Source organism: Colletotrichum higginsianum, chromosome 6 (assembly GCF_001672515.1).
Source record: "Colletotrichum higginsianum IMI 349063 chromosome 6, whole genome shotgun sequence".
Taxonomy (NCBI): Eukaryota; Fungi; Ascomycota; class Sordariomycetes; order Glomerellales; family Glomerellaceae; genus Colletotrichum; species Colletotrichum higginsianum.
The window spans coordinates 181,336-208,667 of NC_030959.1; the positions used below are offsets into that span (position 1 = coordinate 181,336).

At 55.8% G+C, this 27,332-nt stretch overlaps 7 protein-coding genes across 7 annotated transcripts; 3 read left to right on the plus strand and 4 right to left on the minus strand.

The window, feature by feature from the left end:
* Window positions 1–312: 312 nt before the first annotated feature.
* Window positions 313–725, minus strand: CH63R_08463 (uncharacterized protein; the record flags this gene model as incomplete). Its single annotated transcript, XM_018303437.1, has 2 exons — window positions 313–527; window positions 641–725. The coding sequence occupies 2 exons, from the start codon at window positions 723–725 to the stop codon at window positions 313–315; spliced, it is 300 nt and encodes a 99-aa protein (XP_018155460.1).
* Window positions 726–6,239: 5,514 nt separating this feature from the next.
* CH63R_08464 (Fungal Zn binuclear cluster domain-containing protein) lies at window positions 6,240–7,743 on the plus strand (the record flags this gene model as incomplete). The annotated part of the gene is made up of 2 exons (XM_018303438.1): window positions 6,240–6,388; window positions 6,711–7,743. 2 exons carry the CDS (start codon window positions 6,240–6,242, stop codon window positions 7,741–7,743), a joined length of 1,182 nt encoding a protein of 393 aa, XP_018155461.1.
* Window positions 7,744–9,025: 1,282 nt separating this feature from the next.
* Window positions 9,026–12,266, plus strand: CH63R_08465 (Ankyrin repeat protein; the record flags this gene model as incomplete). Its single annotated transcript, XM_018303439.1, has 5 exons — window positions 9,026–10,595; window positions 10,898–11,148; window positions 11,214–11,579; window positions 11,621–11,894; window positions 11,950–12,266. 5 exons carry the CDS (start codon window positions 9,026–9,028, stop codon window positions 12,264–12,266), a joined length of 2,778 nt encoding a protein of 925 aa, XP_018155462.1.
* A 3,388-nt stretch (window positions 12,267–15,654) lies between these two features.
* Window positions 15,655–17,851, minus strand: CH63R_08466 (uncharacterized protein; the record flags this gene model as incomplete). The annotated part of the gene is made up of 2 exons (XM_018303440.1): window positions 15,655–16,970; window positions 17,050–17,851. The coding sequence occupies 2 exons, from the start codon at window positions 17,849–17,851 to the stop codon at window positions 15,655–15,657; spliced, it is 2,118 nt and encodes a 705-aa protein (XP_018155463.1).
* Window positions 17,852–18,331: 480 nt separating this feature from the next.
* CH63R_08467 (dihydroxyacid dehydratase) lies at window positions 18,332–21,631 on the minus strand (the record flags this gene model as incomplete). The annotated part of the gene is made up of 1 exon (XM_018303441.1): window positions 18,332–21,631. The coding sequence occupies one exon, from the start codon at window positions 21,629–21,631 to the stop codon at window positions 18,332–18,334; it is 3,300 nt and encodes a 1,099-aa protein (XP_018155464.1).
* Window positions 21,632–22,576: 945 nt separating this feature from the next.
* Window positions 22,577–23,878, minus strand: CH63R_08468 (secreted protein; the record flags this gene model as incomplete). The annotated part of the gene is made up of 2 exons (XM_018303442.1): window positions 22,577–22,791; window positions 22,876–23,878. The coding sequence occupies 2 exons, from the start codon at window positions 23,876–23,878 to the stop codon at window positions 22,577–22,579; spliced, it is 1,218 nt and encodes a 405-aa protein (XP_018155465.1).
* A 1,602-nt stretch (window positions 23,879–25,480) lies between these two features.
* On the plus strand, window positions 25,481–26,807 carry CH63R_08469 (Acid phosphatase; the record flags this gene model as incomplete). Its single annotated transcript, XM_018303443.1, has 3 exons — window positions 25,481–25,520; window positions 25,584–26,416; window positions 26,493–26,807. 3 exons carry the CDS (start codon window positions 25,481–25,483, stop codon window positions 26,805–26,807), a joined length of 1,188 nt encoding a protein of 395 aa, XP_018155466.1.
* Between the last annotated feature and the right edge of the window lie 525 nt (window positions 26,808–27,332).

Sequence of the window (27,332 nt, forward strand, 5' to 3'; positions counted from 1 at the left end):
GCCTGGTAAGTGTTTATAAGACTACTGTGCTGCGTGACGGCCATGCCGAGGGGTGTTTGAAGGCTGGTGTCCTTGGAAATCTCTCGCATTTTCATGCATTCAGGATTGTATCTCGCAGAGTCAGTGATAATCATACCAATTCTTTCTTATCTCTTATAGACCACAACATGAGCCTCACTGTCTGACATTGAGTGCTCTTCACTCCTTCTTAGTCGTCCAACCTGTTGTTTAACAACTACAACACATTCCTCTCCCTGCTCTTGGCAGAGACGGTACAAAGAGCTCGACACACGGCCAAATTCATGATTCTTGCTAAACGGAGTAAATCAAATCTTTTTCAACTGATGAACTCTTATGTTTCTTTTGTTCTCGGATACAGGAACGATTTTCATTTATTTTAGCATCCACCGAGGTAAACAGCAAGCGACCCTTATATCGCAGCAATGGCAACTCCCAAGGTGCTTTCATCTTTCGAACCAGCACAAGTCCTAGTTCCATCATTAGTGAGCTTGGTGAATTTACAGGTCCTACATTGTGTTAGCAGGGCTGCCGAAAGCGATGCTATTTCTAACCCTTTTTCCATTTGAGGCTGAGGCGAGTAGGATTCCGCTACGGTTCCCGGGTTCCCGATTCCTCTTACTGGTGAGATCAGCGTTGTCCGATAGGCCGGCTGATCGAATTTGAAGCTCGAATTGACCGAGAAATCGTCGCCGTGAAACCACCATACCGACAGAAGGTCCCCAGGAACAGGAGGCATCCTTGCGCTCCCTAGACCAAGAGTCTGTCACGACGTATCTGGCCTGAGATCACCCAGACCTTCATATATATACGATTGGCAACACGCCCTTGCCCGCGCCAAGGTCGCTAACACACGACGCAGCGCAGATGTTGTTTCTCAGATCATTAATCACAGGAGGTTGGGGCACGCTGTCGGTGAATCCTTCTTCACGTGTTGACCTGTAGCTCTCCTCGGCATGCCCCGGGGACCAGCAGCTAGCCCGGCGTTTCCCTGCCGTCATCGTTCTGCCTTGCGTCGACGCTTTCCTGCTTTGTTGATGCCAAGGCAGTTCTCGACAGAGCTGCTGCTGATCCGGACCAGCCCTGAACTCAACATGGATTGTTTCGATTGGGTTGCCGGGTTTACGTAGGCCGGTGAAACCACAATGGGTGGCCAAGTCGATAATGTCTTGGCAACAACTCTCGACCATGGTCGAGATGCGGAGGGGCGGACACCACCGGATCTTTGGCCGAGCCGGCGCGCCGCGTTATCCCAAGGAAACTCAGCATGCTGTCGGAGTGCCAAGAAAAAAGCAGTGAGCACCAGCAACTCAGAAGTCGTCCGGGGGTGGTCGGCGCCAAAAGGCCAAAACAAGATGGGGGAAATGCCAAGACATGATGATGTGAGAGTCGGCGGTGGTTGTCCATGTGACGGAAGTGCAACGCCTCACCTGCGGGGAAATCATACATTAAGTATAAATTTAGATGGAATAGGGGTCTTGGCGACACTGGGAGCGGCGTCACTTTTGGTTGGAGGAGGGGTCGTGTCCCCCCGTCAAGCCTCAAGGCGGAATCGGTCATGGCAAGGACCCCTTGCCCAGAGCTGTCAGTCTTGCGCCACGTTTTGGTGACCGAATCCCGGGTCCAAGGCAAAAAGAGAAGAGCTGTAGGGTTTGAAAATCGTCGCAGTTTGGTTCCGACGGAGCGGAATTCAAAGTCCCCTGGGGGGGGCGGTCATTCGGCACACGAAAGCGTCCCTCCCTCTTTCGCCTCATCCCGCCGGCATGGTTCATCTCCATTCGCGAGTGCCTTGGCCCTATGAGCTAGTGGTAGCTCGAGCTTCGGAGCTATCAGAAGCTCTCAAAGGAATTAGGTTATTGGGGTTCTTGGCTGTTCAGGCGTAAAGTGTCACTCTGGGGTCCACCCCGCTGGGCTGTTTCACATCCAAGAGGCCTAACGGGCCGTTCCGGATGCCCTCAGTCGCAGCAATGCCCGCTATTTTTAACCAGACATCTCTTGTTTGACAAGTTGGACGCGGGACAGCTGAACATGGAAGCATTCTTGCAGGCACGCCTGTACTTCTACCACTTGAGCGTCTGGAAAGGACAACTGATACACCACCGCTCTGAGGAAGCTTTTGGGTCCATCCCTGACCATCCGTGATGTCGGAAACGCCAACCCCAAGAGCTTGAAGATAACAATGGAGTGATCAACTCGGCAACCGAAGACCGACAACTTTAATCCGTTCAACTTTTCGTCGGATCCATTGGACCTCCAAGCATCCAGACGTTGGGAGGTTGGGAGCTCGGAAGCTATGGGCTCACAAGAAAGGAGCTTCATGAGGCAACACCCTCATTACCTTTGACCGTTTTGGTACTTGGCACGCCAAGAGAAACACTTGCAGTCACCTGTGGGCAGTCTAGACGTCCTTAGCCTCCGGGCACAGCTTGCCAAATCGAGTACATGTATGCGGCATGCCAAGCCGGGCAGGGGAGGGGGGGGATATTTGGGCACATGGCTAAGACGCACCAGCCAGACAGAGTTCACAATCTCATGTTCCTACTATAGTAATGCACACCAGGCGCCTTGGGGTGATCTGTAGTGATCTAGAACCTCATCTCATGTTTGGATGACGTCCAAGAAACATGCGGGGCATTGCAGCTTGCCACAGATGCATCGGGGATCTCCTGCCCATGCTTCGATATGTCAAGGTATAGGTGAACTGTCGGGAACAAGGAATGAGACGATGACCAATGGTCTTGCAAGCTCGTCGTCATATCTGTTGGTTTTGGTACATTTGTTGCATCCTTATTCCGTTGCCTCTGCCTGAGTTTATCCAAGCCACCCAGCACAGATTTTTGGCACAATAGCAAGGCTCCCTGTCGAGCCGTGACAAAACTAGGATGCCAAGTTGGTCGGCTGACACGGCGTTTTGACCCCATCGGAGTTAGTGACTTGCTACAACCGTTCAGAAAGCATCATCGCACATTCCATGACCTATGCTGCGTTCAAAGACAATCTGTAAGTCCCCCCTCCCCAACGACCTTGAATCTGGAACGCTTGGATATATGGTAGTGCTGAATGTTCGAAAGACGTGAGAACGTTTCGAAATCGCCAAGGCAACAAGGACAACGAGCACGTCAAGGATGGATAGATACGCCTATGAACTCTTGTCTACCCAAGAGCTCTCTGTCTACTTCTATGGCGTACCTGGTGACCGACATGACAGATCAGCCTCTGTCAAGCACGCTCAGAACGGTGGGTCCACGCCTCGTACATTGCTGCAACAGAGATGTAACCACCTATGATGAAGCCGAGAAGAGGGTAGCCACAGCAAGTGTGGCAACGGTGGAAATGGAAACTCCGCCTTTGCTTTCTTTACTTTGACAAATGAATCTGAGCCACCCCTGTCGATATCGATTTTACTCGGGATGCTACCGCTGTAGACCACGAGATTGGCAGAGGATGATGAAGAAACATCCAATCATTCGATCACATGTATGAGAAGGAACGGTGATGCTTGACGATGTCACAGTTGCACTACTCGAACCCCTTGCATAGTTTACTGCCTATGTTGCCTAAGAACACCAACCTTAATTAACAGTGGCATCGTAAAGAGACAATTCAATCCCCGGTTTTTTTCGGGGGGTTTCCCCCCCCCCCCCCCCCTCGGTGGCCGTCCGATATACGAGTGTCCCAAACGGGAATTTTTAACAATCAACTGGAAATGAATGTCGTTAGCGTCGGACTATGACTACGGGATTCTGAGAGCAGCAGTGGTGCCAAATTCGGCAAAGCCACCACCGCTTCTATAAGCCATTACTCGTTCCGTCTTTCCAAAACTTCCGGCTAGTCGTGTAAGATATGAATATACTTTGAGTGTCAACTGACTAACAGTTGACGGCTGTTTACTTGAACGCAGATGCCGAGTCGGCGCTGGTAGTTAGTGGGTGTTAAGACCACAATGGCAAACACTGTGTCACCACTAACTAGAGCTATCAGATTACTGCCGTTACTGATTGGCCAATGGGGCTAGAACAAACCCAGTACGGACGATGGAATCCAGTTGACGAAGCAGATTCTGAAGACGCCTCGTTTTCGGACTTGGCCGTCATTGGCCAACGATCATTGCTGACTCAATCCTTTCCCTCGCTCTCTTTTTCTGCCTCTCTCACCTTTCCCTTCTTCCTCTATTGTTCTTCATCTCCGGGCGATCTCACTCGTGAGATGCCCACGGATCCCACGGGCGCGGAATTGGGGAACCGGCAGCATCGAGTCCGGATACATACATGCATCTGCCAAGATGCTGCCGCAGCTGCCGCAGCTCGATGGCTCCCCTGCCGGTTTACACACTTCATTTGTCACCGTGGACCGCTGTGCTAGTCTCGTCTCGTCTTCCCCCCACCGTTCGATACTTCACGGGCGCAACCACCCCCAAAGAAACTCTAACGGAGCAACAGAATTGTGGGCGGAGGACAGAAAGTTTGAAATTACAAATGGCGATCCGGCGACGCAAGACCGAGGCTTAGAGGCTACCATGCCCGGTTGAGCCTTGGGCCTGTGGTCTTGGCAAACGATGGTGAGTGGAAGAGAGGGGAAGAGGACAAGGGGCAACTGACGATGCATTGTTCTGCTTGACTTTGGCATCGTCGAGAGGGCAGTGAACAAGAGGGTTTCCGCCAGACACACGACCTCTGACGAGATGGATGTCTTGGCGGGTTGCCGCCATTCGTAAGTATGTCTAGAGCAGTGCAGTGTGAGTGACTGCCCTGTGGTCCAGTGTCACTATTACTAATTCCTCCGAGTCCATTGTTCCTCATCCCATCTACCTGAACCCTCACACATCGGCCGCACAGCATGTCCCAACTAGCCCAACGTTTCACTGGTTCTATAATCAGCCGGGCCCATGTAAGGCTGTCAATGCACCTCTGGCCTCTTGAAGCCAACATTGGACGCGATTGGGCCTGCTGTGTATCCATAGTTGATGACCGGAAAGGTAGGGAGGGTGTGCACCCTATCCTCTCCCCCCCCCCTTCCCCTCCACACTGACGCACGTACACAAGGCTTAGCCATTGCCGCCGCTCTTCCCGCGGGCTATCTGCTCCTTTACGGATACCCTATTGTAGTTAATCGAGTATGCACCATCAGCGGGCAGCCAAGGTTTGCCAGTTGGACCCTCTCTCCACCCTTGTGACGACGGAGGGCGGGAGTCGTCTTGGCGCGACTCAGTTCCACGTCCATGACACCGTCACCAGTTGGACGCAGAGAAATACCAAGGAACCTAGTTAGCTTCACTTCCTCAGGCTCCTTTTTTCTCCCCTTCACTCATTCCGAGGTCTCTCATAAGCCATTTATGGATACCTTGTCGCCCTTCCACCCAGTCCAGACTCGTAACACCGTCCAGCAGGGAAGGGATTGCCTTGCTGGTGTTTAGTTGAATGATTAAAGTGCGTGCGTGTGTCTGTGGCGGTCTTGGGTCTTGGCGTTCGTACGGATGGACCATCATATCCTTATTTACCTGTACACACAAGAGATAATGGTGTCCTGTTGCACGTCAGAACGGATGCTGCAGTTCACCGCGCTATTTGTGCCCGATTGACTGAATATTCCTCCTCCCTCACTCCCTCCTTCGTCTCAGTTCGAACCCCTCCCAAGATCGGACGAAGCCTGGACGGACTCACCTATAGTCCACCTCCGTTCCAGGCTCTTCCCTCGGCCGGATGTGGAAGCGATAATAACGTTTGGCAAGGCTCAACATAAGAATAACCTCCCACAACCTGAACGCAGATCTCGGGACAAATAGATCTGCCCTGTCATGGTGGTATAAACAGAAAAGGGATACACGTCCGATCCGCTAAAGATTCCCAACGACCCCCCACCAGCTTGTCCCATTTACCCGACCTTGGATTTTATTTTCTTCTCCAAAGTCTCGGTATCGTCCTCGTTCTCGGGTTTGCCCATCCTATTCTCCTCTCAACGTCACGTCACCACTGAAGGGGCCATCAAGATTTGGCAGAAAGATCACGATTCGACAATGAAGCGCTTGGGGTATAGAAAGTCCCGCAACGGGTGTCTGCGTTGCAAAGAGAGAAGAGTCAAGGTATGTACAGCCCAAAGATCCATCACGACGATGATGACGATGATGCCGCTGATGTCACACGGCCTGAACCCCCTGATGGAATCCCTCCCCCCTCCCTCTTGCATACCGCCGAGACTGATCGTAACATCCCCCTCGCAGTGTGATGAAAACAGGCCTTGCAGCGCCTGTGTGCGCCATGGACTTCCATGCAGTCTGGAACTCGGAGGAGCGTCAACAGGCGGCTCGTCACAGCTGTCTCCTCCACAGCCGCTGGGGAGTCTTGGCCACCGCCCAAGGCGATCGAGCTCGCGGGTAAGTCTTTCCTCCTTTCCTGCTTTTGTCTGCTATTATTATTGGGTTTTTTCTTTCTTTCTTTGCTTTCAGCCTCTCCCGCCTTCGAAATACTGACGAGACGCGGGATATGATAGGCGTCAACGTCGGCTCTGAAGCGGCGGCCAAGCGCGCACTCCTCCATATCTCTCTCGCCACAATCAGCCGCTGGATCTCTCAGCGGCGGATACCACAGCGCGTCCAGCCCTGGAGGGGGAGGAGGACTAGGACTAGGAGGAGGAGGAGGAGGAGGAAGTCATTCTCCTCCCTCGTCACAGCCGGATCCTTTCCCTTACTTCTCAAGGTTCCTGACAGATCTGAACAAGACGGAGACGGCCAGCGGCTGGATCTCGGACCTCGAGCTCATGCACCACTACACCTCCGTGTCGTACCGGACCTTCTCCCATTCCTCCGAGGCCCAGAAGGCTCTGCAATACGACGTGCCCCGTGAAGCCCTCTCCTACCCCTTCCTCCTCCACCAGCTACTCGCCTTCTCGGCCTACCACCTGGCCTACCTCCAGCCCGACTGCCGGCACGCTTACCTCATGCAGGCCGCCCAGCACCAGAACGACGCCATCAACGGCATGCGAGGCACGCTGCTGGGCACCATCTCGCCCATCAACTGCCACGCCCTCTTCGCCTCGTCCATCTTCCTGACGCTGAGCGCCTTCGCGACGTACCCGAGCTACGAGAAGTACAACCCGACCTTCTCGCCCGTCGAGAGCATGCTCGACATCTTCACCCTGTCGGACGGCATGAGCGCCATCCTCCGCTCGTCCGACGACGACATCCGCAAGGGCCCGCTGCGCGAGATCTTCGTCCGCAGCCCCGGCGACACGACGCCCACGAACGTCGAGCCCTCCCTCCAGCCCCTGTTCGACCGGCTCCCCCGGCTGAGCGCCCGGCTCAGTGACATGCTCGGGGCGACGGCCGGGACCGGCGGGCGCGAGGGGAAATACACAATCACAAGCTCCATCATCGCCCTGAGCGAGTCCGTCGCCAAGGTCTCGACCATCAACATCATGTCGGCGCCCGCCGAGTTCCGTGCCGTCTTCATGTGGCCCGTCCTCCTGTCGACGGATTACATGGACATGTTGCGGCTGCGGCAGCCCGCGGCGCTGGTGGTGCTGGCGCACTACTGCGTCATCATCCACCTGGCCGAGCCCTTCTGCTGGTTCCTCACCGGCTGGACCAGGGCCCTCTTGTCTGTGATATCGGAGCAGCTGACCGGGACGCCGTGGGAGGAGCTTGTGATGTGGCCCATAGAGATCGTTGGCCTCGGCGCATACGAGGCTCAGCTGGAGCGTATGGTCCACGCCATGCCCATTACTCTCTAAGCTATGTTCCCTTTTTCTTCTCCTTCTTTTCTTCTGGGTGGGGTCATTTGTTTTCTTTCTTTTTTTCCCTTCCTTTTTTTCTTCTCTTTTCCCTGTGTACTTGGGATTCCTTTTCTTTGCTTGACATTTCTTGGTGGGATGCTAGCGAGGGTTTAAATGGGGCGTCTCGCTACAGGAGCATCACTGTTACAACAGCCAGCAGCTTTACAAATGCGTGATGAGCCACCGGGCGGGAAAACAGGCGTCACAGGAAATTGAGATACCCGTCAGCAACTGCCGCGCTGGGCGGAAGGCTAGGGAGTCACGGAAGGCAATTTTGGAGTCTCGGACCCGAGAGGGGCTTGGAGGGCTGGGGGGGAGAGTGGGAATCTGGCATAACCTTGTCACGCAAATGCAAAGACTGACACGCCCATCGTCAACGTTACTACAAGCACGTGACAAATAATACAGGTAGAGGTCCGAGACCTGACTCAGGCTGCTTATTACAATATTCCGAGAAATATCCAGCCTCCTTGCTTGATGTCTGTCTGTCTTGTGTAAGTGGAATGATGATGTATGCTAGATAGTTTGTAGTGGCTTATTACTATATGGTTCAAGTGACTTTGACTCTCCCAGTTGCTCACCTTCCTCTGGCTGCTTTATACCTTCTTGCGTGATGTCTAAGGTGAGCTGGGCGAGCTGGGTGGGCAGTGCAAGCACGTCTATAATGGAGGGCTGCGCTTGTTATTGGCGTGTTAGTGCAAGCCCAATTGCTAGACGTTAAACATACCAAAGGTACGTATAAACTTGCACTTCTTGGGGGGAATGTGATTCGCTGGTCACACACCACTGTTGCTTGCCTGGAGAGAGCTAAAACTTGTGCAAAAAAAAGATAGAAAGGATACCTATAATATAAATATTAATAGCCTAATAGCTTAATTCCCTTGTTTCTTAGATATTCTAAGAAAGCTCTGTTTAGCCCTTGCAATAGAGGTAGGTTCTGGAGGTAGTCTGGAGCCAGCAGGGTCGGCCGATATTAGTCCGGGGCCCGGCGGAGGCCATCGTAGACAGGCTCCGGCGAGGAAAGGTGAGGAGACTTCTGCTGTTAAGGAGTTTGTGGAGTGATCACCTATCCACTAACAGTAGGTGCCAAGACAAATTAGGCGAGAGGGAAGTTCAAACAGGGATGGATGGGACTGCAACTCTCTTTTCCTAGGTACCTAACCCAAATTCAGGTATTAAAGGGCAACCCTCCAGCTACTTTTGTTTCTCCCGGCTTCCTTGTATCAAGTCTTCCATCACGATGTCTACTCTAGAAAACTACTATGAAATTGTGGAACCATACCTGGGGCACGGAAATAAAACAGGAGACAGACAATACTTGGCACATATCCTGGAAACCTGGAACCCCAACCTCGACCCAGACAACGATATTGGCTGGGCTCTACACTGGTCCATCTTTCAGGGAGACGATGCTGCTGTCCAGATGATGTTGGACGCTGGCGTGGACCCCAATACGCGAGACAAGCAGGATCCCGGCTTCACACCACTCTTGGCCGCTTCGCAGCATGGCAAACTCGAAACGGCTCGTCTGTTTTGGGAACGCGTCGGCCCAGGTGGACGGTTCATTCCCAAAAAGAGTGGCCGTTCCGGTCCCGACTGCCTTCAAATTGCTGCTAGGAACAATCACGCAGGTCTTACTACCTACTTCCTCGGCGCCTGGGACGGTTGGAATGATGACGAGAAGCGCAGAGCGCTACTTGATGCGGCGTCAGCCTGGTGTGATGACGCAGTGACAGTTCTTCTGACTCATCCCGGCATCAGCTACAGCCCCGAGGATATTCAAGATGCCCTGGTAAGAGCGGTCGGTAAGAGGATAATTCTCCCCGAGCACGAAACAAAACCAGCACCAGCCACCGCAGATGCTGTACGTCAGCAGCAGCTGGTCAGTCGCCTCGTCGACGCAGGCGGAAACCCAGACAGTGAGGACCAACGTTCCCACCAACCTCTCATCCACGCCACAATACTCTCACATGAGTGCATCGGCGGCCTCAAAGGCCTCCTGGAGAAGGGAGCAAACCCCAATCGACCAGACTCTCACGGAAAGACCGCTCTTCACTACTTGTTTAGTCCACTTAGTCGTCAGCTCCCCGCCACTACTGCTCTTGAGCTTCTTCTCCTTCATGGCGCGCTTCCTGAGCTCGCAGACGAAGCCGGGGAGACACCGCTTCATGCCGCTGCGAAGACAGGAACTTACGAGCAGCTGCGACTCTGTCTTTCGCACTGCCGCGCCCCGAAAGCCGAGACCATACAACTACGGAACTCTTACGGTGAGTCGTTATTACACTACGCTGCGGTAGGAGGGCAGAGAACCACGGTGGAGTTCTTGTTGAACTCCGGTTTGGACGCCAACGTGGCCAGTAGCAACGGATGGACGCCTCTCCTGTGCGCCCTATCACCTACAGCGTTGAAGACTGCGCATGAGATGTGCTTGACGAACAACTTTCTACTCCAGAACGGTGCCGGTGCTGGTGTTGTGACGGACGAGGGATGGACCGCCCTCCATGCCATGGGATCTTGGCCGGCGGCGCGAGACTCGAAGATCAGGGCCGAGGTGGCGAATCTCGCAAAAAGGCTCATTGAGAGCGGCGCCCCCGTCGGTGTCAAATCGAGGGTCATTCGGAGTCTTTCTACCACTGCAGTCACGCTGTGCAATGTCTGGGGTTTCCGTATGCGGGATTTTGTGCAGAGAGCTATCCCGTCGGCGCGGGATTTGGGCCAAACGGATATGACTACGCCGCTGGCATGGGCTCGGAGATGCAGTTCCACGGATGTTTTGGACGTCTTGCGGACAAGCTCAGCCTCGGCTGACGGTAGATAGCAGTGCCTGATATTATCCAGCCTTGGTGTTGAGATTTGGGAGGTATTCGCCTGCGTGGAAAGCCTTGTGGAAGGAAATCAGGGCTGGAGTTTTCGAAAACACGGCCCCTCTCGGATTGCAGACATCAGAATAGTGAAATATAATACAATCGAATTACCTCTTGCCTCTTGTTGCATTGCTTGCTGGGAAAGGGGGAGAAATGTTCTGCTTTCCTCCTTGACAGACCGCTTACCTCGACAGATCGTATGAATAAGAATAAGTATTACAGTGAATGTGCATGGGTATAAAACAAAGTTCCGAGTCTCTTGAAGCTTTTCGTCTTCCCCTTTGCCATTTCATTTCAAGCCAGCTGCCACGGTTCTCGGCCGTCACGCAAAGGGGTCTCGAGGGGTGAAGTCGTATTGAGATCCGTCAATCAGGAAATTGACGGTTTGCGTGACGACTCCCCATGCCGGGTGACGCATGCCGCCGCGCAGGAGCAGTCCCGCGTTATTGGGATCGATATCCTGGTTCCCACCGATGTTGACCGTGGCGCCACCCTAGGAGTGATGATGTTAGGCTTTCACCATCAAAAAGAAAAGGCAATCAGGAACAGAAAACTCACCGTCAGGGTCAGGTTCAACCCCCGCGTGGCGAGATAGCCATCATCAAACAACATCCCGCTCCACCGCTGGAACCTCTCGAAGAAGGTCTGGTCGGCCGGCAACTGGTCACTCGGCAGCGTCGTCACGGCCCCAACATACCACAGCTCCTCGTCGGGACTCCCGAACCCGTCCCGCGTCGACGCCGTGTTCTCCACGCGCCAGGCCTGGCCGGGCTACGCGTCCGTGTCGTAGCCGTGGAACACCTGCACCAACTAGATCTCGTCACCGCAAAAGTCTTCTGTGATACCGCAGAAGCCAGACTTGCTGCAGCAGACGTTGAGGGGGCATGTTTCGGCCTTTCTCCATTTGGGATCATCCCATCCAGTATTGCAGTCTGTCTTGAAGCCGCATGTACTGACACAATCCGCACTAGAGAGCGCCAATTCCATCAGTCACTGCGTTCACAAAGCGACTGCTAGCTCTCTTCTACCAGAAACAAAAGGCTCTCTCTCACTTGCCCGCAATAATCAGGCCCGGTACCACAGACTCCGTACTTGGAACAGCATCAAATAGGACACAGCTGTGTGGCGCTGCATTCGGGGGCTTGCTGAAGAGACAGCTGCAAGAGCGAGACAAAAGAAAGGAGAAGGAAAAGGAGTTTGGCCATAATGAAGGAGCCAATTCAAAAAGCAATGACAGAAGTGTCCGTATAGGATAACCTACTAGACCAAAATATGGTGGGCTGAGATGCGCATCGATCAGACTTAAGACATCTATCGAATGGAGAGCTCTTTGATGCCATAGTCATCGGGGGCGCCGCGACGCCGCCTACCACGACGACGACCAAGCCTCCCGTCACCACCACGGCCCCCGGCAACGGTGTGGCCACGCCCCAGCCCACGCAGCCCGGAATGGTGAACAACTGCAAGAAGTTCCACTACGTGTCCGAGGGCAACACTTGCGGCCAGATCATCAGCTACAACGGCATCACCCTCGCCAACTTTGTCAAGTGGAATTCGGGCGTGGGCGCCACCTGTCAAAACATGCGGGCCAAGACCTATGTCTGCGTCAGTGTTTGAAGGGCGGGCAGCTCCATCTAGAACTTCCGGGCCATAACACTCTTTCTCTTCTTTGTACATGATTTCTCGGTGAACTAGAGGAAGACTCCCCCACATGCGGGTCGGGGTCGGAGTCGGAAGGATGGAGGACTGCATAATTCAGGTTGTTGGTTAACAAAACAAAACGAGTTACACATCCGTACGCGTTGGCTTTTCGTGAAAGAGGTTTCATTTGTGAGCAATGCAGGAGATCTTCTTATGACATTCCTAGTATCGAATATCCCAAAGACTGATCAAGGGAGGCGGGACCTTAGTCTATTGAAACGAACTCCCACAACGTCGTACCATGAGTCCGTCGACACAACCCGATCCTGTCCTCCGCAACGCACAGCACCATGAGAGTGTGCGACCACAGCGGCGAAAGCAGCTGGTAGCCCCCCTCCGGGTGCTGCCTCGGCGTCCACAGCTCCCACTCGTTCAGCTCCAGCGACCACGCCCCGACGGCGGCCTTGCTGCTGTGGCCGATGAACTTTCCCGACTTTGGATTCTGGAAGCCGAAGTAAGTCAACATACCCACTTTTGGAACACCCCCTCATTTGGAACACCCAGAATGAAGCTATCCCCAACATCACCACCATCTTCAATTAATTATTGACTAGGCCTAGATGCCACCACAATACAGCTTTCAGCTTCACTAGGGGTATCAGAGTCGCTGGATTCATCTGTGATATCCTCTTTTTCGCCAGCCTCAATCTGAGCCTTCTGGATGTCCTCAATATTGGCGAACTTGGTGTTTGGGTCGATCTGGACTGTCCTTCTTTTCCTTGCTGCAGTATTGGTGACTTGGGCCTGCAGGAGCTCCAGCTTATGCTGGGCAGTAGCCAGCTCATAGGCCTGCTCGCTGAAGCCTTTTTTCACCTTCCGGAATAGAAGGCGTTGAGTGAAGGCATCATTCTCTAGCTCTGTGAATAGCTTCAACTGCCCAGCCAGATCCTTCATCTTCCTTGGCGTCGACCACACTACTGCAGACGACGCAGATGCCCATCCTTCAGCTTCCTTGCCTTCCTTGCCTCCAGACTGCCCTTTGCTGACCTGATCTGAAGATGCTGATGGCTTTGGTGTTGTTGGGAGTAGGAGGGAGCTCATCAGAGGCTTCGCCATAGAGACAGGCCATAACCCTGTCCATTTCCAACCACTTCTGATGTTCTGCATCGTCATACCTGCAGTACGAGCCTTCTGATAACAGCCTATAAAGTTCCTCTTGCCTACAATAGTAGAGTCATTCCACTGACTAAGGTATCCAAGCTCCTTCCTATAGGCTGCCTTTACAGGGCTGAAGACTGACTGGTCAAGTGGCTGGAGCACATGGGAGGTATGTGGTGGTAGGAACAATAGATGGATGTTATTAATATAGCAGAGCCACATAAAGTCCGTCGTTGTGTGACTCCCATGGCCATCAACAACCAGCAGTCTGGCCTCCTCCTTGCCCTCCTGGCCCTCCTTGCCCTGGGAGGCAGTCTGAGGGATAGTCTGAGGGATGAAGACCTTCTGCAGCCATTCAACTGCAGTGTCGTCTGTAGTCCATCCATTCTCTGTTGCAGTGAACTGCCATCCTTCATAAGGGCCAAGGTCTAGAGGAAACCACTGCTGCTGGACTGTCTTGCCCTTATATATAATGAGGGGATCAAGGGCATGGCCCAGGGCAGAGATGCATTCGATGATGGATACCCATGCCCTTGATCCAGGCTGTTTCTTGCGTACAGACTTCGTCTCAGACATGCCCAGCACCAGCCCATTAGATCCCTGGCCCTCAAGGATACCAGTCTCATCCATGTTGTATCTATTGGATGGTTTAATGCCCTTGACCTCTGGTATGGCGAGGAGTTTGAACCAGTCCCTGATAACCTCAGTAGATGCTCCATTAACACGTCTAGAGTCAATAAGGCGACTTCTCTGGACCTTGATAGATGGGTTTCTCTTTAGAAAGGCATGGATCCAGCCCTTTCCTATAGGCTCCTTGTCCCCCATAGCACAGAGGATTCGTTCTGCGAATGCCCTCACTTGTTGATGGGTTGGGGCAACACCAAGGGCATGCTGGATTCGCACCCATTCAGCCAACTTAGCCTCCTGGTCAGGGGAAAGCCTCTGAAGGTCTGAAAATGCTGCTGCCCTTGCCTGGGTGCCTGTGAGACGGTTGTGGAGGGTGGTAATTGGGATGCCATATTCGCGGGCTGCCTTCCTTAGGCTTTGGCCGTCTGAAACAGCCTGGATTGCCTGATTGACTTCATACTCGGTATACTGGGCCATAAGGCAGGAATAAAGGTCCTCTGAAAAAATGAGGTTATTTGCATAAGGTATGAAATTGTTGTGATAGTTCGAAGTTGGAGGAAGTAGGAGGCTGGTGGTGGGGTTGAGGCATTTTTAGGTGTTCCAAATGAGGGGGTGTTCCAAAAGTGGGTATGTTGACTTAGCCTTGCTTCTCGACGCAGAGCCAGGCGGTGCCGGCATCGTGGGTGCTGGTGAGGTCGAGGAGCACGGGCTGCCCGTCGACGAGGGTGATGGCCTTGCCGGTATGCTTCTCGATGATGAAGAACGTCTTTCCAGGCCATGGGACGTCGCCCAGGTGTTTGTTCTCTGGGTGTTTGCTCGGTGCGGAAGCGGTGGCAGTGGTGGCGAGCGCAGATGTGCGGTCGGCCTCTGGATTTTCGCGCGGCATTTCAGTCGGCATGACAAGGTGGCGAAGTCTTGAGTGTGTCGTCCAAGGTAGAGAAACAGCGGAAGAGAATATAATGCTAACGACGCTTTCCCCCCTGGTTTTTAATGGGCTTGGTTGTGACTTGTTCGTGATAGCTTGTCCTGAACGATCTCGGCTGTGTAGTGGAAGGGTATGACGTATGCAACACAATGCGACAGCTGCAACCAATACATGTGGAGGCTAACTCAGCGCTAGTGATTTACGCCCCGATTGGGAATAAGCTACTAGTCCTGGTAGAGAAGAGCCCGGTGATAAAATACAATTGCTATAGACCTTTTGCAAATACAAGAGACACTTCCTTTAAATCAAGATGAACGTACTTCGATACAAGGTAGATGATATTCATTGGCTACTTGTCTCTTAATCCTAATGAAGAAATAAAAATAAAAAAGGACGCACTACTAAAATCGATCATCTACTTAGCAATCCTCACCCTGCTCACCCTGCTCACTCCAATCACAGTGTTCGTCTTTCCACTTATTATTAACGAAACTCTCTTTGCATAGAAACAAGTCCCAGCAACTGCCTTTGGGTATTCATCTTGGCAATCAAGAAATCACCTACTCGAGGATATTACATCTAGGCTACTACTACTACCTACCCAGCAAACGGACCACCAACTGCTTCCCCTGGGCCCCTTCTCTTCATCACCCATCAGGACCCAACGACGCGGAATCCCGGCCCCGAAACCGCCCCCGCGATGATCTCGACCCGAGGCTTCTCCTCCCACATGCCCTTCACCTCGCCGACACCGAGCCCAGCCGCGGCACTAACAGCGAAAACCCCAGAAGCCATCCACAGCGAGTCCACCTTCTTTTGCCCGGCCGCCCCCGTCTGATCAAGACTGAACTGGTGGTTCAGCGCGGGGATGAACGTCCTCTGCGACACGAGGTTCGTGTTGGGATCCGGCCTCAGCACCCACGCGCCCCTATCGACATCTCCTCCCCGCGGATTCCCTCCCTCGAGAACAACGTCGGCTATCCCGCTGGCGCCGGCCTCGGACAGAACGAGGCAACCGTCGTCTCTCTCGGTGAAACATTGCCCATCCACCTCCAGAGTATCCCTCTTGGGGAGGAAGTTTCCCTTCGAGGTCTGCGAGTTGATGGCGAACCCCCCGTCCACGAGTTGCGCGCCCCCAACCCCGTCGGGAAGCCCCTTTTCCGGATCCCATTCAACTCTGTGAACGCGGACATGCCACCCAGGAAACTCCTCCGCGACGGGGACCAAGGCCGTCTCGACCCGCAGGTCGAGCCACCTCCACGGCCTCCAGACGCTGACCAACGCCAGCACCTCCCGGAACCCCCCACTCCGTCGCCCCCGTACCTCCACCGTCTCGACCCTCACGCCCGTCGGCTCCCGCCTCACGCTCCAGGTATCGCCCCCGTCGACGCTAGCGACAAGGGTGCTGTCCGGCGCCATCTGCGACAGCAGCGGTCCCGTCGGGACGCTGAAGGCGAAGGCGGACGAGTACGCGAACTTGCCGTACTTGGCCTCCCGCGCCTTGAAGTTCTTCCTCGTCATCTGGCCAGCCGAGAGGAGGAAGTGGTGCTCGGGGGAGTTGCAGAGGACCTGCCTCGGCGGCCAGACCACCCTGACCCTCTCCGGTGTTGATGGAGAAGAACCCCCGCCGTCGAGGGGGTGGGCTGCCTCCTCGCTCGCCCAGAACGGGTGGTCCTCCGCCAGCCCCAGCACGACGAAGCTCTTCAGGCACCAGTACACCGACTGCGGCGAGTTGTAGTCCTCGCTCAGGTACATGTTGGGGTACGCGAACCCGATGTTCAGCGTCCCGTCCGTGTTGAACATGTCGGGGTGTCCAGCCCACCACCGGAGGTGCCGGAGCAGGAGACCCTTGACGACACCGATGTCGTCGACCGGAGGCGGGAGGTCGACGCCCGCCGTCGCCGCGGCTGCCCAGAACGCCGCGAACGCGAAGCGGTACGTCAAGCTCCTACCGAACGGGATCGCCGCGCCTTGTTTATCTCGTCAGCAAAAAAACCAAATCGGATCGACAAAAAGAATGTTGCAACATGTCGCCAAGACACAACTCACCATCCACGTCAAAGTACCTCCAGAACCCCGAGGCAAACTCCCTCGCCTGCTGTCGGTACCTCTCGACTCTCTCCTCGTCCCCGACGGCGAACCGCACGTACAGCAGCTGCGCGAACTGGATCGAGAAGCTCCCCGAGTAGTAATCCGCCTGCTTCCTCTCGTCGCCCCAGAGCCCGTCGCTCGACCACCCCTCCCCGAGATAGAACGAGTCCAGGACTTCGAAATCGCGGTCCATGGACGCCCTCACGTCCCCCATCGCCACCCCGAGGGCCCTGGCCGAGGCGAGGTTCACGAGCACCCGGAACCAGAGCCAGTTGCTCTGCGGCATCGCCCTCTCGTTGATGCGCCCCAGCCACTCCCTTAACCTGCCCTTCGCCGCCTCGTCACACGCCGAAAGGAACTCTTCCGGCGCGACGAGCAGGGCGAACGCGATGGACTCCATCTCCACCATCCGCTGATCAATATCTCCGACGTCCCCCCAGTACTCCTCACACTCGGGATCCGTCCCAGCTGCAACTCCTCGCGCCCAGGAGCCTAGATCCAAGGAGGAGGAGGAGTCGTTGGCAACCCGTACCCCGCCCTCCTCGCCGAACAGGTCAGCAACAGCCCACAACGGCCGCGCGAATCCCTCCAGCTGCGCCGAGACCTCGTCAAAGCCGGCCGCGGTGCCGGTCGCAAGCCTGACTCGCGCCTTTCCTGGAGACTTGTACCGCTCCAGCGGCCGGAGCAGCGCCGCCGCCGCCCGGACCAGGTCGGCGCGGGAGCGGAACGGATTGTCGGAGAAGCCGGGTAACGGTGGCATTGGAAGTTGCGGGCGCGGATTGAAACAAAGGACAGAAAAAAGTGAAGGTCTCAGCAGCACTCCAGTTTGTCAGGCGTGATGTTTTGTTTTGGCCGTTTGTCTTGATTCTCCGGGATTGCTTGCGGAAGAAAGGCGTCGGACTGCGGGGTATCTCTCCCTCCCTCTAACACCTCAAACTCGCGTGAATGATGCGCCGAGCCAGATGATCCCTTCCACAATCATTTCGTCACGTCAAACCGAAACCATGGGAGCATCACACACGCTACGATGGATTGTAACAACTGCTGCTTTTTCTTCCGTGTCGTGTCATCTTAAAAATAAAGGTTCCAGTACTTCATTCCAGATATGTTCTCTTTTCACCTTCACGCACACTGTAACCAAAGCCATGACGGGACTGGAAGGGCTCTCGTCACCAAAGGAAACAGTGATTAATAGACTATTACTGTACTCTGTCGTTGCCCCGAATCCTGCTGCGAACAGCTACTGATACTCGTCGTACATCTCGCCACCTTCGTCTTCTTCGTTCTCGTATCGGTCGTCCTCTTCGTCGCCCCCGGTGTCCCAGTAGCCGCCGTGGGCGCTGCTCATGTGCGCGTAAATGTCTCCGAGCCCGACGTTCTCCCCGCAGAAGAAGCACCAGTGGGCAGAGCATCCGGGGACCGTGCAAGTAATGTGGCCGCAGCCTCCCATCTTCTCCGTCGGCGTTCCGCAACCAGGGCAGTTTCGAACCTGCATCTTGCCGCCCTTCTTACACCCATCGCAAGACCATCCCGAGACCTCGGGGGCTCCAGCTGCGCACACTCTTTCAGCATATCTCCGAGCGAACCCACAATCCTGGCACCATCCGTAGATCCACTCCGTGTCCGCCACCGCCGTGTTGAGGTCGCCGATGTGAGACACGCCGAAGGGCGAAACGGTCTTGGCGGTCGGCCGGCGCCGACAGAAGGGGCAACATAGGGCTGCAGCGTTGATCAGTGTTCCCCGAGTGTTAAGACCGTACCAGTCCTTTGAGCAGCCGCTACAAACTTGCTGATGACAGCCTTTGCGGCCGCAAGCCCGACGGAGATCCGTCTTTTTGACATTGGAGAAACAGAGGCTGCAGACGCCAGACTCGGTCCGTCGGGAACGTACCCAACCACTGAGGCACTCGACAATGTCAGCAGGGTTGTGCACCGGCTTCCCGCGAACGGTAAGCTTGATCGGCTGCTGCTGCTGGGCGGACGGAATGACTTCAACGTCGGTTGTGAGCGCTGCTCGTTGAGACTCGGGGACCTGGGAAATGGTGTGGAAGAGAGACCGTCCATTGAAAGGGTCCTTGATCAAAGAACCTTCATTACGTAGCAGCCATGCGTCTCCGTTCTCGTTGCTCAACCCCTTGGCAGAAGTCTCGTGGTTGACTACCGTGACTCGATTCGTCGCACAGGCGTAACACTTGAAGGTCGAGACATCGAAGTCTGCCGAGCGATACGTCTTCGGCCAGATGACGCGGTTCAAACACTGGGTACACTCGACACAAGGAGCTGTCTTGCTTTCAGCCTTGGGCGAGTTTTCGTGTCGGCAGTAGTAGCACTTGGCGCGGACGTTGAGTGTTTCTGGGTTGTAAACGACATACTGTGCGCGGCACGACGGGGTAAAGCATTCGACCCAGGTGGCCTCGGTGTTCTCCGTGTCATCGTAGCTGACGTTGTTGCAGAGACGAATATCTGCGTCATCCGCTGGCTTGCAAACTGAACACTTGCAATGGTCATGCTGAGGGCAAAGGCCGCAGATGCCATCGTTGCCCATGATAGTGACCGAACGTGGGAACCTGCAGCCCTTACAGACCGCAACAGGACCAACGGCAACCTTTGACTTCTCAGGACACCACCCAATCTTGGCCTGGAGGGTGGTGTTCAGGTTCAGCTCAAGGAGCTTGTAGTCAACCAGAGTCTTGAAGAGGTGGCGGTCTCCCTCTAGCAGGATGCGAGTCTCGGGATCTGGGCGCGGGGTCACACCCTCAGCAACCCGTCGTTCAAAATCCTCGTCAGCATCGAGCAGGAGCGAGAGGCAGCTGGCATTCCACGTTTCGGGGATGTCGAGGTTGTTCCATTTGTCGGTGAAGCCAAGGAGCTCCTGGTCGGCGGCATCTCGGAGTGGTTGGATACCCATTCGCAGGGCGAGTGCGGCGAGGAGAGCGGCAGGACGGGCTGCCAACATTGTCCCAGGAAGTACAAGGTGCAAAAGAATCTTCCAAAATTTGCGCTGATGCTCTGGGTTCGCCAGAGCCACCGGGATTCTCGTGACTTGGTCAACCGCGGCCGCCTTGATGTGCACCGGCAATTCCTTCTCCGAGTTGACGTAGGTCAAGCGCGTCAGCACCTTTCCAAGACGTCGAAGAACACGGTAGTCGCAGGATCGGCCGATTTCCAGAAGCTCTTCCCGGGTGAATGTCGTAGAGGCAGGCCCGGTGGCTTCTCTGCCCTCTTCGCTGACGCCGCCGTCGTCGGTGGCCTCGAACGATGCTGTGGGGTCCATGAAGACGCACGGAAACCTTTGGCTTTCGGGTACCGTCCCTATAATTTCCAAGACCTCAGCGGCATAATCGTATGACTCCTCGAGCCAGAGTTTCATTTGTGCCCTTTTGTTGAGGTCTTTTATCCGATCGACATGGTAACCGAATGACGAAATTAGCTGATCTCGGGCAGGGTTGTCTCGATCGTTGCAGGCCGCTCGCCAGAGGCTGCCGAAGACAGGGTTGACGGCAACGGTGGCCACGTCGGCTTCGATGATGGACTGGAGCTGACTTGCAACCAGAGTGCGGTATCCCTCGTCGACACGATAGCGTCTGGAGAAGTCCAGAAGTGGAGTCTTGCGAGGCTCAATAGCCTCGGGCAGCTCATCGAGGGTAAAATGTCCATAGGTAATATTGGCATTGGCCGGGCCTTCGACATGGCGATCAACTGGAAAGAAGACCTCGGCAGCTCTATCCTCCTCGCTCTTGAGCTGTTCCAGGTCCTGGGCATTTCGGTATTGGCAAACGCGGGCAAAACGGCGTTGTCCGGAGACGGAGGCGCCCTGCTTCGCAACGCCCATCCAGGTGAGGAGAATGGCGGTAGTCAACTGGGAAATGGCGTCGGCCGTGGAGATGTCGGGATGAGCATTGGCCAGCTGGAAGCAGGTGCCGCCCGTGACGTGGGCTAGATAGGTGAAGGGGGCCACGGTGTCGGCGATGGCACCCTGGATGAGTGGAAAGACCCTGGCCTTCTTCTGGCCGTCGCGGAGGGTCTTGGCACCGGAAACCCAGTCGGTGAATAGGGATCCACAGCCATTGAAAGTGTCTGGGTTGGAAAGGTGGTCAATCTCCCTCCGTCTGTTCTTAGTGTCCGTACCCGGGAGATGGGGAGGGGCGTCGGCGTAGAGGACGATGATGGTAATGGCCTCTGGACGCATGACGCTGTAGGCATGAGCGAGGCCCGACTTTACAGCCTCGGGCCAATCGATGTTTCTCCAGCCGGATTCTGCCCGAATCTTGCCGGCCATATCCAGTAGCTTGGCCTGCGAGATGGAGTCAGGGTTCTCGTTGGCTTCCCGAGCAGAAGCCGCGTGCCAGCCAGACCACTCCGTCAGACTGTCGGTGGAATAATCACGGTAAGCCATGACTCCTACGCGGGAGAAGGCGTCTGTGAGGGAGGATATGCGGATGATTTCGGGGAGAGACTGGTTCAGGGCCTGGAGATAGCTGCGCATGGAGGCGGTGGCGTCTGTCAAAAACAGCAGGTCGAAGACCTCGTCGGTCGCCATGATGGGCGGTGGTTGAGTTTGATATTGTAAGTGTTGTCGTGTTGCGCAAGTCGAATTGGTTGTAGAGAGAACCGATGGATATAGTAGAGCGTGTGTGACGGGGAGATGAAGTGGGAGTGGAAGAGGATGGAACTGGGACGAAAAGGTCGTCGTCACGAATCCAGAAATCAAAGAGGCAGGCACCCTGAGATTGTGAAAACAGAAGGACGAGAGTAAGGAGGTGGGTTGGAAGGTGCAATTGAAAATTTGGAAGGAGGGCGGCGCTTTCCTACTTGTATATACCCCAACTGAGTGAGGCCAAATGGGGAAGGTTGACTCACGCCGCCGCCCGAAGGCGCTGCCGATGAAGTAAAAGAGTCTGTGTCACTCGCCGTGTGCCAAACTCGGCGATTGGTCTGGGTCTCTGTTTTTGATCAGCATAAGAACAACTACATCGAGAATTGCTCCGTAGGTACATAAGAAAATATTGCACATGAAGGCGGGCTTCACCTACGACGCGTCTGTGGACTGCCGTGGTTTTTATTCGATGGATGATGATTGGGGAAAATCATCACCAACACTCGCATCAATCAATCAATCAATCAGCCAGTCAGTCACACTAGATCCAGGGGTTGGCTCGCTCATTGAGTGTTAGCGCTGACAGACAGCTGCCCAGCCACATCGTGGAGGAGATCGTTCAGTTGTTAGCTCCAAGGGGAAACGTCCCTGGGCTAGCACAAATCAGTCAGCTGAGATTGAGGTCGGTTGAACCGTGGACTGCACGGGACGATCTACTAACCAACCCCCCCGCAGCTCTCACACCGAGATGACTCTTTTCTTCCCAGGTCCTCAGCAGGAACTGGTGCTGCTTGGGACCTTCATTGCATGTATGGAAACATCTCAGACATTCGAACCATATGGCGTACCGAATGAACAAAGTCAGGTCGAGTGACTCACCCATCCATCTCACGGGGAAAAGGTCGCCTTGATCACCTGGATCCTGTTGTTGTTGGTGAAGGAAATGACCAGCGTCCTCCCCGTCTCGTCGAGGTACGGGTGAGCGACGCCGGCATACACCAATCCGCCGTCAATGGGCGCCGCCTCGAAAATCTTGACGTCCGGCGTCCAGGGGCCCTCGGGGGCTGGAGCCGTCCGCAAAAACACCGTACCACCGCCGATACCTGAACCCACCAAAGTCAGCTCAAGCGACACCGAGTGAAGACAAAGAGGTTTCCTCCAAAAGATTGATATAAAAAAACACGAACCCAAATGGACAAAGATGTAGCAGCTGTAGAACTCGTTCCACACTACCTGCCCCTGCCCGATGCCCCACAGGGCGGCCGTCTCGGCCGTGAAGACCGTCAGCCGCTCCGTCCTCCACCCGCGTTGCCGGCCCCACCAGTACTCGTACCGAGACAGGTCAAATGCCTCGTGCGCCTTGACGCGCACCATGTACACGTAACTGCTCTGCACCCAGTCGCTGCTGGCGACGGTCGTCGGCGGGCCGCCCCAGGCGTAGATGTAGTCGGACCGCGGGTCGCGGAAGGCCGCGATGTCCCCGTACTGCGGGTTGCTGTCGGCGGGCCACCAGTAGCCCCTTTCGCCGTGCCGACGGGTCACAGTTGGCGTGCCGTCGATGACGTCGACCCTGGCGATGCCGGCCCCGACGAGGCCCGCCGCGTTTTGGTTCTTGGGGCCGTTAGCCAGACCACTCACGACGTGGACGGATGATGAACGGGGTAGATGGGCAAGACTTACAACCAAGTAGAAGACGGCACCGGTCCCCGCAGCAGCGTCGGTCTCAACCAGACTTGTGCCCCCAAACCCGGTTTCGAACTTCTCGCCCCACGAGGCGTTGAACGGAATAAACTGTCGCTGTCGCTGGTTATCCCCCAGGTTCAGGTCGTGCACCAGCAGCGGGTCGCCCGTCGTCGCCGAAACGGCGTCGCGGACCATGCCGTGGAATCCTGGCGTGTCCCTCTCGGGGTCCGTCACCCCCGCGTCGCACCAGAGCACGTCGCCCCAGACGGCGTACCACTTGCCCGCGATGGCGCCGGTGAATCCCAGGTCGCGGTGCGAGCAGCTGTTGTCGGCCTTTTGGAGGCCCAAGTACTCGGCCTTGGGGTCGACGATGGGGTTCGTTCCGACGGCCGTGGTGCTGTCCATTCTGGCCAAGACGGAGTTTGCGCTGGCGAAAATGCTTGAGCCGGCGTGGGACAACAGGGCGGCCAGCGCGAGGGGTAGGAGACGCCGAATGGTGGGGAGCATTGCGGCGTAGATCCTCCAGTTTTGGGGTTACAACCTCGGCGCGAGGCGACTCGGGTGCTTGTGAAAGGGGTGTGGACGAGCTTGGTGAGGACCAGCCGATCCCAGGTGAGCTTCGATTGTGCATTTAGTTCCAGCGCAGAAACGAAATAAAAGCGAGTTTCCTGAACGAGATTGAGCATCAAATGAATGTAGATATACAAACACTTGTAGGTCGAGATCAAGACAAGATAAACTTCATAATTGGGCAGTTCGTCGCTATAAGTAAGAGTTCTATCAAGCGGTCATGAGCGTGTTTGCATGTTGCTAAATGTCTCTTGAGAACAGGATTTGGGCGATGGATGAAGTTACCACGATGGTGAGGCAGTTCAAGTCGAACCACGGCCGGTCTACGCACTATGACCGACGCCGGACGGACGCCACAGGCTGGAAGTAGTTTGTAGTTCTGTGGAGCACCGGGAGGATCGAGACTCAAGTAGAAGGGTTGAAATGATGCATCAACTGTACTATGAGAGAGAACTGGCTATGGTTGTGGCGTCGTGGGTGCAAGACTGTGCCTTTGCGGCGATAATTTTGCTGCCTGGGAGGGATTGGCGTGGCTTTTCACGGATGGAAAATGTCACTGGCCTGGCCTTTCCAATGGGCGTCGTTTGCCTTGTTGTATTGTTGACGAACCGAAGAAACACTTGAACGGAACTTGAAAGTCTCGCTGCCAGGATGCAATGGCAGTTAGTGCAATTGCGCATGTTGTGGGGTGAGCTTGTTTATGGCAGTGAGGATGAAGGTCCTGGTGAAGTAAGTTGAGCTGCTCACTTGGTTCCACATGTGTGTTCGCCAGGGAATCGTTTGCGATGAGATAACTTCAAGCATTCTTATCCCATGTGAATTGAATGTACGCCATTCTCATTACCCCATACAGATCAGGGAAACATGTTTGGGAAGAAATCTCGAATCCCTCACTCTAGCTGAGAGATTTCCAGGCTTGCCCACGTGGATCAACCCACTCTCCTTCTCATTCTCATTCTCACTCTCACTTTCACTCACTCCAACTCGGCCAAAAACAACGTTCAAGGGGCTCCGAAATGAGACGCGGGCACATGCGCGTGCCCAAGCCGCCCATTGGCCGATGACCTCCCAGGCCTGCCAAGTCGGGAAGCTCGCTGTGCGGGGCGAAGCGAAGCGGGCATCCGGCAGTGGAGACCCGACCCTCTTCATCCTCCTCCTCCTCTTCTTCAACTCTCACCACCCGCTTCCTCATTCCCATCTCATCCAACCAGCTACGACGAGACATTTCTCTCCCACCCACTCCCCCCTGCCTACCGTAGCATCAATGGTTTCCATCCCACGTGCCCCGACCTGGCCCGGCTGGATGGCACCAACCAACCCCCGGTCCAAGGCCGATGCCTCCGTCATGGTCACCGTCATGGCCAAGGCCATGGGGCAGCCTTCGCGGAGCTGTCGGTTGATATCAAGGGACACGGATGCGACCCCTCCCTGTACATAAACATATGCTCGTTCAGTTCCCTCAACTGGTCTCTTCGCTCTTTTCAGTCCTGCGCGCGCTTTCTCGATAGTCTGGTCTGGTCTCGTCTCGTCTACCTCGCAATGGCCCCGATCTCCAACCTCGGCCTCAAGGCCGCCCTCTGTAAGTAAACTCTCAACCCTTCTTCTCCCCCTTTCGTCCACAGTATCTGACTTCCCACCCCAGTCCTCCTCCCTTTCGCCAGCGCCGCGTCGTGCTCCAACCAGACGCACACGCGCAACGGCCTGACCTGGACCCCGCGCGCCGTCCGCATGAACCACGTCCAGGTCATCGGCACCCACAACTCGTACCACCGCGAGGCCCCGCTCGCCGAGCACCCGGCCCAGGCCGCCATCCTCCCCAACGTCCAGAACTACTACTACTCCCACCCGGCCCTCGACGTCCAGGCCACCTACCAGTCCATCCGCAACTTCGAGCTCGACATCTTCGCCGACCCGGACGGCGGCCACTACGCCACCCGCCTCGTCCGGAGACACGCCGGCCTCGACGACGCCCCGGACCCGGACCTCCTGGCCCCGGGCATCAAGGTCCTCCACGTCGCCGACGCCGACTACCACACCACGTGCAAGACCCTGACGGCCTGCCTCAGCGTCGTCAAGGCCTGGAGCGACGCGCACCAGGACCACGTGCCGATCCCGTTCATGATCGAGTTCAAGACCTCCGAGGCCGCCATCGCGGCCGCCGCCGGCGCCGCGCCCATCCCCTGGAACGACACCGCCCTGCTGCGGGGTCTCGACGACGAGATTCGCGCCGTCTTCGGCCCGGACCGCCTCGTCACCCCGGACGACCTCCGCCGCGGGAACCTGACGCTCGAGCAGTCCGTCCTACGCCACGGCTGGCCCGACCTCGAGAGCGCGAGGGGCAGGGTACTGTTCCTCATGGACAACGGGCCCGTCCACCCCGTCCGCGACGCCTACACCGACGGCCGCCCGAACCTCGAGGGCCGCGTGCTCTTCACCAACTCGGCGCCGGGCAACCCTGACTGCGCGTTCCAAAAAGTGAGACTCCTCGCATCCCCCCCCCCTCCTTCGTTTCCAAGAGGACGGCACTAACAAAACCCCGCTCCTCCCCCAGCTCAACGACCCCACGGGCGCCGAGCAGGCCAACATCCGCGCCCAGGTCGCCGCGGGCTACTGGGTCCGCACCCGCGCCGACGTGCCCCTCGACACGTTGTTTTCCAACGACACGACGGCCATGCGCGAGGCCGCCTTCGCGAGCGGCGCCCAGGTCGTCTCCACCGACTTCCAGGCCTACGGCATGAGCACCCGCTGGGACGTCGACTACGCCGTGCGCTTCGAGGGGGCCGCTGCCGTGCGGTGCAACCCCGTCACCGCGGCCGAGGGGTGCGACGACGCCGCGCTGGAGCCCGTCGAGTACGTCCGGAACTAAGGGGATGGGAGGTGTCTTATCTGTCTGTGTACGTGACCGTAATGATAATGGTTGTAACGAGGGCGGGGTTTCATGTTTAAACTGAGCACCTGCTTTTGAAGTCGTCTCGGGTTGATTTCGGTCTGTCATCCCCCGGGAGGCAGGGAGGGAACAGCGACCCCGAGATTTCTAGTACTTATAAAAGAGCGGCGGCTCATCTTTTGGCCTGACACTTCGTAGGAAAGTGTATTTCTCTACCCAAGAAAAGGCTGGACTTCCACCCAACCCCAGCAAAGCAAAGCCTGACTCCTGAATCCTCTCTTCCTCGCTGATCAAGTGTAAAATTCAAACCTCGGCAGACCCGACCCAACCCACGGTGTGAGAGACCCCTACGTTACAAAGAATGGAAAACGGGCAAAGCGCAGCCCATGCGATATCAACACACATGTGCGCCGTCCCAGAACCCCAACCACCACTGCCGCCGAGGAACATACCGGCCGTGCTGATACCGGCCAGTCTATAGATTCCGATGCGCGCCCCCTTTGA